General features: G+C 44.8%; 1 protein-coding gene across 2 annotated transcripts; it reads left to right on the top strand.

Moving 5' to 3' along the window:
• CHST4 (carbohydrate sulfotransferase 4) lies at positions 418-14,654 on the top strand. Of its 2 annotated transcripts, none has more exons than XM_021408779.1 (2): positions 418-619; positions 9,089-14,654. In XM_021408779.1, the coding sequence occupies exon 2, from the start codon at positions 9,102-9,104 to the stop codon at positions 10,236-10,238; it is 1,137 nt and encodes a 378-aa protein (XP_021264454.1). In that variant the 5' UTR covers positions 418-619; positions 9,089-9,101; the 3' UTR covers positions 10,239-14,654. The 2 variants fall into 2 exon arrangements, with proteins under 2 accessions (XP_021264454.1, XP_021264453.1); XM_021408778.1 differs by lacking the exon at positions 418-619 and adding an exon at positions 4,984-5,227.

Genomic DNA, 14,699 nt, shown 5'->3' on the forward strand with positions numbered 1-14,699 from the left:
TGGCTGATCCACACCCATCCTCCACGTCTTAGCTGGGGAGCACAAGCTGTATTCCCTGGGGCAGGCTTGCAACATACTTATTCTCTTTTTTCCACTGTCTGTGCTGGCCATGTTTAGGAGGAGGGTGACCTACCTAATACACAGAGTCCTAGGTGGTGAGCCAGCCTCATGCTTGGGATACGCTTATGTTTTCCTAGGGAAATGAAAGAACTTCTCAGATCCTAGGCAGATGAAGAAATTAAATTAAATGTTTTCAGCTTCCAAAGGGGCTGGCAGCAGACTCACCTGCCTGCAGTGCCACAGTTTGCCCTGCTGGGCTGGGATCAATCACACCTGCTAGCAGTTAGGCCATCAATTCATCCAGGTGCCTTAAGAACATGGGTTCAGCCCACCCCTCTGGTCCTCTCCTTATCCACCATCTCCTCCAGCAGTCCTGATTGTCCCTGCATGGGGCTGCTGTCTGGAACAGTTACTGAGTGCCTCCCACCATGGAGCTATGGCCCTTGACCATGAGAGACTGCCTGGACTGGCCTGCTCTCCGCTAGAATGCAGAATGCACCTGGATCCATGGGAGTTTGTCCTGGGCTGGAACCTGGGCAGTCACATGGAGATAATCAAGGTAAGATGAAGGAGGTCCTGGCATTGCTCAGGAGTGGGATGGGGAATGAGATGCCAGAGGAAAGTGGTTGTGCAAAGCTTTTTTGTACATGAAGGGTGACACATAACCTCATTTGTCCAGGATGTATGTGCAGGCCCTGGCAGAACTTGACACCAGATGACCTGACCTATTTCAGTAGTATTACCCACAAGCACTGGAGGAAGGAAATAGTGTGTGACAAAGGGAGATATGGACAGGATTCTACACAGGGAAGTGTCCGGGGCTGTGGGAAAGACAGTGAGTGTAAGAGGAGGTGGCAGAAGGAGGCTGGGGGACAGCATTTTCTTATGGTAACTAGGAGTGATTTTGAAACCAGACTGAGAAAGTAGAGGAGCTCTGGAGGAGAAGGAAGGCTTGGCACAGGCCAAGTCATGCTATTGACAGGACAAGCACATAAGACGCACTGTCAGTAGGGGTACCGTCACTTAAAAGCTGGCTAGCTAAGCTTATTGACTGTTCAGAACAAGGTTGAGGTTGTGTCTTATATTTTAGCCTTCGGTCTGGGAACCCAGCACAAGGGTTCACTCGCCTATGGGTGAAGCAGGGTGGGGGGAAGAGTCAGCCAGCATCTTTTCTCTTGCCTACTGCAACTCTGGGTAATTTTTTCTGTATGCTTTCTGTACTCACATGCACCTATTACCTGAAAATCCCACTCCCAGCCATTATCAGTGTTCCATGAGTAAGCTGTAAGTCATTCCCTAAACTGTTTGGCGTTTTAGGCAAATAACTGAGCTAAACAGGAGCAAAGTCTGAGGATCAAGTTTATCTTCTGGGACTAAACTGTGTCAATTCAGGCTTGTCTATTTACTTTAAATGGTTTATAATTCAGATTACAACTTTGTAATTTATCTCAAACTCAAGGGAAAGGCTGTAGCAACAGAAATACAGTATCACACCAGACTGTGCCAGAGAGTTGCTATGGAGAGATGTTGCATGTAAGACATTGTTTAAGTCATCTTTCTTGTCTTTCCTCATTCTGGAAATCATATGGGGTGAGTTCTGCTCTGGCTCAGGAGGAGCCAGCTCTAACTGGCATTTAGTGTGGGCATTGCATCGATGCATTCTGGTGCTTGCCTGACTGTAGATTTTTCCTTTCCGTCTCCTGTGAACAACCAATTCTAATGCAACCAGAGTGAATGTATAAAGCATCCCTGCCAGAAGGATCTGTTTCCAAAAGGCAAAGAACTCTGCTCTGCTGCCTACAGCCCTATGAAAGTAACATATCGAAGTACAAGTTCCTTTTTTTGGAGACTACTGATGAATTTACTTTCTGTAAAGAGCCAGGCTTTCCCTGTGAATTTTAAAATCCAGCAGCATTCAAAATCCAGCAATCAACAGCAGGGTTTGCAGGCCTTTATGTGAGCAGCCACACTGTAGCTTTCTGTCACAGATCTAGCAGATCCAAAACTTTCTCTGTCTTCTACAGCCTTAGTCATGTCAGCTAGAAAACACCTAAACTCCCTCAGCTTTGAGACAGAGATCTCTTTCTGTGGCAAGCATTCACAAGTCCATAGTCACCGCGCTGATTCACGTGGCAGCTCCTGATTTCATATATCTGGGATGCAGGAAACATGAGTCAAGAACTAACTGATCCTTCTAATGAAATATTAACAGGCACATGATAGTGAGACTTGTAGCCTTCTAAATCTGCCTTTCTGCCAAGAGGACCAAACAACAACAACAAAAAAAGCAGTAGCTTTGAGAATTTAAATGTTTCTCCAAGGTCAAAGACATGATCTGAGCCACACGGGATAACAAACTTCCATTCAGAAAAGAAAAGGCACCTCCCATCTCTGCCCGGAATCCTGTCAGTGAATAAACATTGCTTTCTCCAAAGGAGGGTGTTCCCATGGGCGTTCATGTTTTGAAGAAGAGGGGGGAAATGTGCCGAATGTTTGAAGGCCTTTCATCAGTCTGAGTCCCCTTGTGTGTTGCATAGGGTTGTGATCTTGTGTGTGACAGACAGCTCCAGGGTTAATAGTCTTCCACTGGCTTAATCACTAGAGCTCCTTTTGCAATTGATGGAAAGAGAGACTTCTGCAGCATTGTTCCCATGAGCTGCTTTATATATAAATGCAGTATAAGAGAAATTGTATGCTACAGGGCATGTAAGGGCAGTTGCTAAAATCGTGGATAGCAATTAAGATTGCGAATAGGGAGAAATTGCTCTTGGTCTCTTTTCATACAAAAATGTTGATATTACTAAATACAGTTGTAATATGCCAGGTTCAAAACAGAGGGCAGTAGTTCTCACAACATGTAGCCAGATACGTTCTCATTTCCAGGGAGTACTGTAGATGCCAAAAGTATCAGGGAGTTCAAAGCATGACTGGACAAATGAATACAAAAAACCTAGGTGCTATGAAATTCAAAGACTGCTTTACTCTCAACTGATTTTTTTTTTTTGTTTACCCAGCTTCAGAACTGATACCTATTCAAAAATATCACCCTCTCCTCTTGTCATAGTTAATGGAAAGGAACATGAACTTCTAGGACATCACTCTAACTTGTTTTGAACATCCATGTTCAGATAGGTGAATCATGTATGCCAAAGCTCTCTGCAGCTGGGGGAGCACCTAGGGAGGAAAGCTTGTTCTCTTCTCTGGGCACCTGCTCTTGATGATGGCAGAACACAGGGCAGAATTTGATCAGACATTTCAGCTGAGCTAGTTCTCCTGCTCTAGGTATGCCTGTTTCTCTCATCAGACTACCAAAGACATGCCTTCAGGGCACCTATGCTACAGTGTCAGAACTGAAAAATTACCTCTAGACCATACCTTTGTTATTCCTCAGCCTATTCCCACTGCTGCTGCAGCGCTGGGTCAACTATGCCTGTGTGTGCATGCACAATACACATTACTTGCTCCTTCAGGAAATAAGGACTGGCAGTTCACAGGGCTCGTAAGTCTGAGTCCCTAGAAAACACTTTTAATCAAGGAATTGAGTAGAAAACAGAAATGTGGTCAGCCACTGTTTGAGGTGGAAGGAAGTTGCTCAAGACCAAGTGGTTGGGGGCTAATTGCTGTTAAGCACAGGCTGACTGCCATCTGCTTGTGTTTTGCTTCATCTGTCACTTAAAGCTTATCAATCAGACGTACAGGGAGATGCAGGTGCTTTGTTAAAAAGCCAGAGTATTCTCCTTAATGTGCAGGTCTCTAGGAGGGCGGAGTGCCAGAACAATGTGCCTTCCCAAGCCTTGTCTCCAAGGAAGAGTACATTCTTCCCCTCTATACAACTGCTTATGCCACAGAGGCTGCCTTCTGGAAAGCTCAGCCAAGCAGCTCGTACTTGTGATCCGTGCAAATGAAAGTCTGTTGAGCTCTGTGATTAGAGCACCATACAGCAGTGTTCAGTGCTGTCATGGAGCCTGAGTACTGGTGCCAAAGGACCAGCGTGTCCTGGACAAACTATGTACAGGTGGAGTAGGAGTTTCATATATCTCTGTTCATGCAAGTGTTGACAGGGAGAAATTAGGCTTCAGGAAGAGCTACTCAATGGTGTGACCTTAGATACCAGTTTTGTAGGATGGATTTATATGTACATCTGTAAGAGTTACAGGTGCTGTCTGTGGAGGGCTTAGGAATATGTAGCTGAAATCCAGGCTGAACAGAACATTGCTTGCTTGTCTCTGCAGGGCCATATCTGGACCACTGCCAGCTTCTAACCTTGTTTCCTGACCCAAAGCTAGCAGGCCTTGACCATCTGTGTTTGTAATGAAGCAAGTGAAAGGGAACGTGACCTTTCCTTCCCTGTTCAGGTTGCCCCTCCTGCTGGAAGGGCCCATATTTTTTGCTTCTACTATTTCTTTTACTCCAGTAGTCCTCAGAGCAGCACAGTAAGATCTCCAGGAACAGAGGGCACCATCAGGAGGTCAACACTTCACCAGAAAGTGTAACAGAAAAGATGACACTTGGAACAGGAATTATGCAGTGACTTGTCTTCTCACAGTTGCAGAATATCATGCATTTCCCTCGCTCTGTTCTTCTTTACCACCTTACCTGGCACAGCCCCACTGCAGCTCCAACGTCCTTCTCAATTATTAACAGGACAAGTCCAGCAGCTCCTTTTACTGCTTCTTTCAGACAATTTTCAGCTCCCAAAAATTCAACTCAGGCAGGTCATGTCCCACTTCCACGTTTTAAGGTCAACAGGCTCTTTTGAGGCCTGCGACAGATGTCAACAAAATCAGCTTTCAGTTGCCCTCATGAATTTCATGGCCCTTCTCATTTACTAATAGTGTACGGTCATTTGTGCTCCTGCAAGAAACTGCCATTCCCATGCTTTGCTGCTAGTGGAGGGTGGAGCTTTGTAATTTATGACAGGTAAAAGTAGGCAGGCACAGTAGTCAGAGCTCAGACATAAATGAAAGGTAGAGGAGGTAGCAGGCAGGTATAGGTAAAAGCTGAATATATGTTTATGTGAGAGCCTAGCATGAAGGCTGAGTGCCTGTATATAAATGTGAAGGTGTTTGTAAGGCTGCCTGAAGGAGTGTATACCGCTGAAGTATACATACGGGAGGGAAGCCTTGCTTGAATCCAGTCTGGTAGTGCTTCAAGAGGATATGCTAAGGTGAGATTTTCAAATATTTCTTGGTAACTTGTGCAGATGCTCTGGTACTCAGAACCGTTTTCGCTGCTTGTGCTCAGCAGCCTGAACTGGGAGATCATTTTTGTAAAGCACTATAGATGTATGGATGTCAATGAAGTGCTGTACGATTCCTTGTGTAGATGGAAGATGTTGGTCTGTATTAGAAGGTACTTCCTGCTTCTCTAGACTGTCTTCTCAGTGTTTCTCACTAGTGCCAGCCATGCTGTGTTCTTCTCTGAATGGGAAGATGCTAATTCTAATTCTGCAAAAGCTAATTAGGTCAAATTGAAGGATATGATAAAACTATGAGCAACCATCACTGCCAGCGAAGACCGATCTCTGGGGCTTTCCTGGCACCAGATACTCATTGCTATACCAGTGCCACTACAGCAGTGCAGGTCTGGAGATCTTCCCCATATTTGTGTAGTAGAATACCAAGCCACAGTTGACATGGTGCAAGGTGTTTCAGACTGTATGATCACTCCTCTCAGATGCACAGATTCAACAGCCCTGTACTCTGGAGATGTGGCAGCCATGGTCACAGTGTGTATCTGTACTTGGGACTGCTTGCTGCCTTCTGTAATGCTCTTTCTTTGTCAGAATCAGGCTCTCCCTAGGTCTCTGTGTGTTTCCATAAAAGCTGTGGTGATTTCATGCTTACAGCTAGCAAAACTCCACCACACTGTGTGCAGTGGTTTTTCCCTTTCTGAAACCTGCTCTCATGGAGGCACAACCAGCGTCACTCACGGGCTCAGCTCTGGCTGGTGGCAGGTCCCTTTTGGAGCAGGCTGGAACTGGCTCTTATTTAACATGGGGCAGCCACTGGACACCTCTCACAGGGGCCAGCCTTGCAGCTCTCTGACTACCGAGTCAACTCCTGGCTCATCTCTCTGCAAGCTGACAGTAGTAGTGCACCTCTTTTGTTCTACAGTTGAGATTGTCTCAGTTATTCTTGGCTCTTCACTCTGCAGCTTTGTGAGGCCTTCATATTTTACTTTCATGAGGTGAAATGGATTGAATCACTCTGCTTGTGGCTCTGTATGTTTGCTGTAGGGAAAGTAATGTGGTTAAGCTGAAGATCTTAGTTTAGAAGTATTCCAGCTGCTATGCGAAAGAGATCTAGTGGTGAAAAATAGGTGCATATGATTAGTATTTATTTCATATTTAGAAATGTCTGATAGACCTCTAACTCTTTTTGCTGCTCCTCTATTCTATGTCAACAGCTGCACACAACTCATTTTAGGTCTTCTCCTCACCCTTTGGGGCAGACTGGTCAGGGTAAAATAGATTGGTTGGGGTAAAATTCATCGCTGCTTCTCATAGGAGAAAAAATTCCCCGTTGAGGCTGCAGCCTTGCATGAGGTTGTTTATCAGGTAAACACTGATAGCAGCCACAAGAATGATCCGCATATTCTGTGAATCGTAGAATCTTAGAATTACAGAATGGTTTGGGTTGGAAGGGATCCTTATGATCATCAAGTTCCAACCCCTGCCATAGGCAGGGACACCTCCCTCTAGACCAGGTTGCTCACAGCCCCATCCAGCCTGGCCTTGAGTGCTTCCAGGGAGGGGGCATCCACAGCCTCACTGGGCAACCTGTTCCAGTGTCTCACCACCCTCACAGTCAAGAATTTCTTCTTACTATCCAGTCTAAGTCTACTATCTTCCAGTTTAAAACCATTTCTCCTTGTCCTGTTGCTATGTGCCCTGGTAAAAAGTCCCTCCCCAGCTTTCCTGTAGGCCCCCTTCAGATACTGGAAGGCCGCTATAAGGTCTCCTCAGCCTTCTCTTCTCCAGGCCGAAGAGCCCCAGCTCTTTCAGCCTGTCCTCATAGGGGAGGTACTCCAGCCCTCTGATCATCTTCGTGGCCCTCCTCTGGACCTGCTCCAACAGCTCAATGTCCTTCTTGTGTTGGGGGAAATGCATACAACATTCAGTTGTCAAACCCTGGTTTTGCTAAAAATGAAAGCGCATCCCCTCTTCCCAACAAAACTGAGTCCATTCTCTTTTACGCATATTCAGACAATTCACACGTAGGTATTCAGAGAAATAATGGCTTATGTGGTTTTATATCTGCCTGAGTATCTAAAGGTCAGTGTTCATGCTTGTTCAACAGGTTTTTGTTTGGTTGGTTTTTTTGAGTCTAGCTATAGTCCAGGAACTCTTCTGGGAATTAGAATAAAGATATTAGTGGTGCCAGATGGAAGTGATACCATCGAAGTTCATTTGGAAGCCAGGACTTCTGGTAAACACTGCTGTATTCTTTTGGAAGGAGGAAGCTGATACATGATTTATTTTTACAATGGTCTTTGTTTTCAGCTGTTACTAGGCTTCATCTGAATAACTATGCAAATCAGTTTCTTGTCAGAACTGAACTTTACACTTATACAGAGGGATGCCGTCCAGAGGGACCTGGACAGGCTTGAGAGGTAGGCACATGCCAACCTCATGAAGCTCAGGAAGGCCAAGTGCAATGTCTTGCATCTGGATCTGGGCACTCTCAAGCACAGATACATGTTCTGGGGAGAAAGGTTTGAGAACAGCCCTGAGGAGAAGGACTTGAGAGTGTCAGTTGATGAAATACTCAACATGAGCTGGCAATGTGCATTTGCAGCCCAGAAGGCCAACTCTATTCTGGGTTGCATCAAGAGAAGTGTGACCAGCAGGGTGAGGGGGGTGATTCTGCCCCTCTACTCTGCTCTCGTGAGACCCCACCTGGAGTACTGCATCCAGTTCTGGAGACTGCAGCACAGGAAGGACATGGAGTTGTTGGAGCAGATCCAGAGGAGGGCCACGAAGATGATTAGAAGGCTGGAGCACCTCCCCTATGAGGACAGGCTGAGAGAGCTGGGTCTCTTCAGCCTGGAGAAGAGAAGGCTCCGAGGAGAGCCTGCCTACAGCAGGAGGGCTGGAACTAGGTGATCTTGAAGGTCCCTTCCAACCCAAACAATTCTATTAATCTATGATTTATATAACCAAAAAAATCAATGGGCTTCTTATCTCCTGGACAAGAAGAATGTGGTTCCTCTCTAACTGCACAGCTTCATCCGTGCAAGACATTACAAAAATAAAATTCATGTGGTAGCGCATAGTGGCAGTACACAGCCTAACCTGTTTTCTGTTCTGGCTCTGAGAAATGGTAACCACTGCCTTATGAACCCTGAGCTGAACAAGAGTGCACAGAACAGAGATGAGACGATAGACAAGAAATGTATGTGTATATGCTGGATGGAGAGATAAGTTTGGTTCCTAGTTGGTTAGCAGCAGTGACTGCACTTGGAAATGTGTACAGTGCTACAGTAACTGAAGTTATGGGAGGATGCAGCTCCCCACCTCCACGCAAATTATTCTGAAGGCTTCCATGCAGAGGGAAATTGAGGGCAAGGCATAGGGAGGAGGTTGGAGGTTAGAGAAATTTAACTGGGAACATTGTAATGAACCTAGACAACATGATAAGCAGTGTCTGCATTGTGGACAGCTAGGGCACACCTCAGACCTCTGCTACTTTAGCAGGGAGGAAGCTAATCTGCATGGGCATGGCTGCCTGAGTTCAGTGCAACTATGGGCTGCACAAAAGTGATGTATGCTGCTGTGAGAAGCTGGGCTCCAGCACTGCTCTGTTTGGGCTGGCCTTCAGCTTGCCCCACAGCCCTGGAGGCCTGTCTCAATCTCTCTCCATCTAGCGGTAGAAGGATAGCGTAAGCTGTGGTTTTCACAGTACTATAGTAGCATGACAGCTTTCCAAAACACTGAGCCTGCAGTGGGATTGTCAGGAGCCTAATTCACTGCAGTTGCCTTCATCATGACTCTATGATGCTGAACTTCCTCTATCTGTCTCTGCAGGTCCCTTGCAATCATGATGAAACCTAGAAGGGTGCAGATGCTTTTGATTTTGGCAGTTCTGTCCTTCCTTCTGATCCACTTCCACTTCCCAACCTGCAGCAACACTGCCTCACTGGAATTAAAACCTTCTCCAGTCCACATCCTCATTCTCTCCTCCTGGCGGTCAGGATCATCCTTCACTGGACAGCTTTTCAGCCAGCACCCCAGTGTCTTCTACCTGATGGAGCCTGCATGGCACGTATGGGTTACAATGTACCAGAACAGTGCCAAAGTCTTGCACATGGCAGTGCGGGACCTGGTCAGGTCAGTCTTTCTCTGTGACATGTCTGTTTTTGATGCCTACATGTCTAGCCAGAAGAAAAAGTCTGACTTATTTCAGTGGGAGACAAGCAGAGCCTTGTGCTCCCCCCCTGCCTGTGACTTCTTCAGTCGCAATGACATAATCACTGCAGGAAACTGCAGAACTCTCTGTGGCAAATACTCATTCAGCAAGGTGGAGGAAGCCTGTAAAACCTACAGCCATATTGCCATCAAGGAGGTTCGCTTCTTTGACCTGAAGGTCCTCTACCCACTTCTCACCGATCCGTCCCTGAACCTCAAAATAATTCACTTGGTCCGTGATCCTCGGGCTGTGTTCAGGTCCCGAGAGAATACAATGGCAGATCTGAAACGTGACAGTGGCATTGTTGTGGGGTCCCAGAAGATGAAAGGAGAAATGGGACCTTACAATACAATGCAAGAAATCTGCAAAAGCCACGTTGAGATTTACAAGGCAGGCAGCCAGGCTATTCCCAGCTTTCTGAAAGATCGCTACCTGCTAGTTCGTTACGAAGACATTGTCAGAGATCCACTAGGAAAGGCTGCTCGGATGTATCGCTTTGCAGGACTCCATTTCACACCAGAGCTTCAGAAGTGGGTGCACAACATTACCCACGGGAAGGGAAAAGGAGGTCAAGCATTTGATATTGGATCCAGAGATGCACTGAGCACATCCGAGGCCTGGAGGAACACGTTTCCCTTCAAGAAAATAGAAAAAGTGCAAAGCGTGTGCAAGCATGCAATGGACTTACTGGGGTACCGGCTGGTTCAGTCTGAAGAAGAACAGAAAAACACATCACTGGATCTTTTGTTTGGCCAGAAAAAATTCTGAAAGCCGAAAAGCTGCTCTCTCTACCTCCTCTCTGAAGGCTGCATGGTGGAGAACTATTTACCAGTGATGAAGAGGGTAGAGATACATCTGTGTGTGTATGGGCATGCTAGGTCAGGACAAGTAACACGGGAATGCTGACTGCACTCATTACAGTTTTACCAGCAGCAGCACAGGGTCACTCTCCAAAGCTACAACACAGGCTGGAGTAATGCAAATCTGTTTTCAAAATTAAGTTCAGGGTGTATGGGAAAGAGGAATTATGTGTGGATGGAAGCAAACAGACTGCCAGAGTGGGATTGGGTGTCAGAGCTCAAACCCCTTCACAAGCCAGAGCTAAGTACTAGTGAAACCATGTGGAACAACTGCACTGCAGCGGAAGAGGAAATATAAATGGAAGCCAAATGAAAAGAATACTCTTTGTTATGCTGCCATCTGGGAACATGTAATGCCAGAAGAAACACAAGGATAACCATACAGTGTTTTCTGGAAAGATCTTTTTTTTTTCTTTTTTTCTTTCCAGAATGGCTGTTTTCAAGGCAAGCCTTTTTCTTTTTTTCTTCCCCCCAGCCCCCCAACTCTATTCCTGTGCCTGAGCCTCCAACATTGATGGCAGTGTTGGCAAAATGCCTGCATTCACTAGCCATATAGCAGGGAAATGGAATAAACCAGCTATAAATGAAAGATCCTGGGTTTGCACGTAGGGATCTATTTCTGGGACTAGGTGAACCCATTGATTTTTTTTCAGCTGAAATAATTATATTTTCTAGCTTTCAAAACCAGAAAGAGTTCTTGACCTTGGAGTTCTCACAGTTCATGTGAGACTGAGAAGAATTCATGCTAGTGCTAAGACTAAAAACAAGGTAGGAACACAAATTCTATTGATATACATAGTGAAACTGAAGGATAGGTTCATGGCAGTGGATTAAAAAAAGCTTAGAAGAAAACAATAAATTATGATATTGCATTATTTGTTTGGTGAAAGTATTTCCTGTCTTAGAGCGTGTGTCGGGGACCTAAAGGCCCGTGACTAAAGAATGATCCTGGGATGGAACAAAGTATTCTGACAGCTCTACAGGAACTGATATTTGTCTGGAGCCGCAAATATCTTGTTTTGTAAAGAGAGCTGACCTTGGTAGTTCATCTTGTTTTTGTAAAGACTTGTTTTGCAAGCAGGTGTTCCACTTGGGCTCTGCATCACACATTGGCCGCACGGGTACAGCATGCAGGTGGGAAAAACCGTGCAGACCCCTAGGAGAATCAAAGCAGGAGAGAGGCTGCGGTGGGGGAGAGAGGAGAAGTGCACCCTTGAAGCAGTGGACACCCTGCTGGCACTGCCTATCGAATCCACCGCCAGCATGGTCCTTCTCTCTCCTTTTTGGCAGTTTGTCATCTCTCAAGGGTTGGTAAGTAATAGTGCACTTGCTTAGGGAGTTTCTGCTTCCTACTTACAGGGATTATCTAAAAATGGATGCCTGTGTGCGTATGAATGTGTGTGTATGTTGATTAAAACTTGTAACCCTCTGTGCTGCTGAGCTTTGCTTGCCTCTGCTCCTGAGACATCGTGGCTCTCAGATCTAAATATACCCTGAAACAGAGCACCGTAAAATCATGTTTCATAGACTATGCCATTCTCTACTATCTCCCATATCAATCAGAAATGCCATTCTTCCATCTCCAACGGGAATATGCAGATTAAACCCGAACAACAGAATTATTTTTATCTATCTACAGCACTTTGTAAGACCAGGGGGAAAGCTTGTTACCAGACACATGGAATGAAATGTCCACAAACATCCCCTTCCAAGCATCCTGTTTCAAGTGCAAATTGCAGTGTCCCTTTAACATGGGTCCCCAGCTTAGTTAAATGTTTCTTCTGAAAGTTTGAAGCAGAGCAATCCATGTCTAAAAATTCACTGACTTAATGTCTCAGTTTGACTCCAAGTTCCTTAAACCAATTGGCAAGCAACAGCTCATTTAAATTAATTCATCAGGCAAATTTACTACTGTAATCTATCCTGTTAACCAGGAATAAACAATCACAGACACGTTACAAGCATCTTTACCTTGGGAGTACAGAGAACAACTGTGAGAGATTATTCCAGCTCCTCCCATGATCTTCAAAATGGCACACTGTTAATTCCTTGCACTTGCATCACATGTAAGATATGTGGGGAAAAGTTTAATGCTTCTCTACTCTCTTTACAACACTTTCCTAAGGCCTGTACTGATTTGCAGTACTGCTAGGAACACGGATGTCTTTGCACTTCTCTAGTGACTGTATTTGTTTGAAAGTGCGTATGCAAGAAGCAGTGTCCAGGTTCTATGTATTGTGTTCAATGGGTGACAGAGGAGGAGTGACCTTTACTGATGAGCTGTCTTGAATAACAGGAAAAAGGCTCTTCTGTCACATTCACAGCAGCTGAATTTCGTTATTGTTGATCTTGTTGTAGCAGAAAATTGATTAAGGTTTTATAACGTGCTGATTCTGCTAAGGAAAGCAGAGAAAGTAGTGTTATAGATGCTGAACAATGATGTTGGTTATCAAGACAAAGTACTTGCTAGCTAGACTGGACTCTGGAATAAACTGAGTCACCTGAGGTTAATGGTCTGCTCTGGGACCGCCATGAGTAGAAGCTCAGAGAAGTGGATGGCTTCCCAACACAGCAGCAGCTCTGAAGGCGCCTTTGGTGAGGTGTCAGCATTTCACATCCTGCACACCTCTTTGAGGTAAGAGACCACCCTGCAGCAATTAGGAAGGAAACTGCAGGTCCAGCTGTGGAGCAGGAGGTGACAAGTACAAGTTAGCCGCCCAGCAAGGGAACTGGTAGGAATACAATTTATCAGCAGTGGGAAAGATGGTATGAGCTGGAGGGAAGAACATATTTTTCAATTTCTGATGTAACTCAGTATAACTATTTCTAATTATTTAGATTTCACAAGCTTAGTATTGCAGCATTCTTCTTTTCCCTGAAATACTGTTTCTTCTAATACTTCTGTGTATGCTCATACCTCATATGGGAGCAGTGTGAGGCAGACTCCAGCTTATTAACCAGTTAGCAGGGTTTTCCTGATTTCCAGGTGCAGGACCAGATAAATGTCAGTGTTTTGGAAGCCCTTTGTAATTGAATAAATGTGTCTCTTACCAGACAAAGTGCTAAACAGAGCCTAGCACACTGAATTATTCAGATGCATTACTAAGTCAGTATACCGTGCAAGCTGGGTTTGTCCTATAGCTGTTGGTGGTTCCTTCAGCACAAAATCAGTAGCTATCCAAATCTTACCTTCAATCATTTTCATTACGGATGAAGCAATCAGCCCCAATCACCATGACTGAAGACATCTTAAAGCAGCTGGGACATGGTCCCAAGCTAACCTAAGATAGGTTTCCTCTAAATGTAAATCCTGTTGTTTAAACTTAAAATCTTATTCCTAATGGCTGGAAAGATTTTAGGTGATATTTTTGTATCTTCCCAAAGTCTGAATTTCCATTTCATCAAGTTGGAATGATATTGACTCCATTCTGAAGATGGAGGTCTCAATCTAGTATTTTTCTAAAAAAGGCTTTTAAAGCTAGATTGGAGGGGACATCTGGTGTTCTGTCCAACATTTAGGCTTCAGTCACAGAATGACTACTGTTGGAAGGGATCTCTGGAGGCCATCTGCTCCAAATACCCTGCTCAAGCAGGGACACCTACATCAGGTTGCCCAGGACCAGGTCCAGGCTTCTTCTAGGGTCTTCAAGGAGGAGACTCCATTACCTCTCTGTGCAGCCTGTGCCAGTGCTCCATTACCCACACAGTAAAGAAGTGATTTTTACAGATCAACAACTACCGCAGCACTGAAGACATCTGTAGTCCTAGAACTAAAGCCCTAGTTCTTAAAAAGGGTGGAATATTGTATGTTATCAAAATCAGAGTCATACTGCCAGGGATTCTGATGTTGAGTGTGAAAATCCATGCAGGGCAGTTCTGGTATCATGGTATTAAGTCCACTAAAGCAAGGTACCTTCCTTTGCATGGTATTTATACAAAGTTGGTGTAAGCACGCTGGCATAGAGAAGTATGAGTCAGACAGCACCAGAGAAGAGCACAGTTGCTGCAATTTAAAAAAAATATATCTTTTGCTTATAGCTTAAATCAACATATTCAGCTAAAAGCACAGTCTCAGAAGCCAGTTTTTACTGCATAGTGAGGAGCTTTGCACTTGAAGTGCCAAGAAAGCTGTTTCTTCTCAGACATAGACTCTCTTCAGTACATTACTAATTACACTTATACACTAACTGATGTTAACTGGAGTAGCGTAAGTTTTATTATGAATATTTGTTTTTGATGGACTCCATTCTTTGTATCAAATACTTAGCTGGGCAAAATAACCTTCAGTGTTTCCAGCCTTCAGTAAACAAATGACATAAAATGACATATGATGCATTTTCTTAATGTGCTGTTTAGAAAATTGTTTTCA

The sequence above is a fragment of the Numida meleagris genome, chromosome 10 (genome assembly GCF_002078875.1).
Source record: "Numida meleagris isolate 19003 breed g44 Domestic line chromosome 10, NumMel1.0, whole genome shotgun sequence".
NCBI lineage: Eukaryota > Metazoa > Chordata > Aves > Galliformes > Numididae > Numida > Numida meleagris.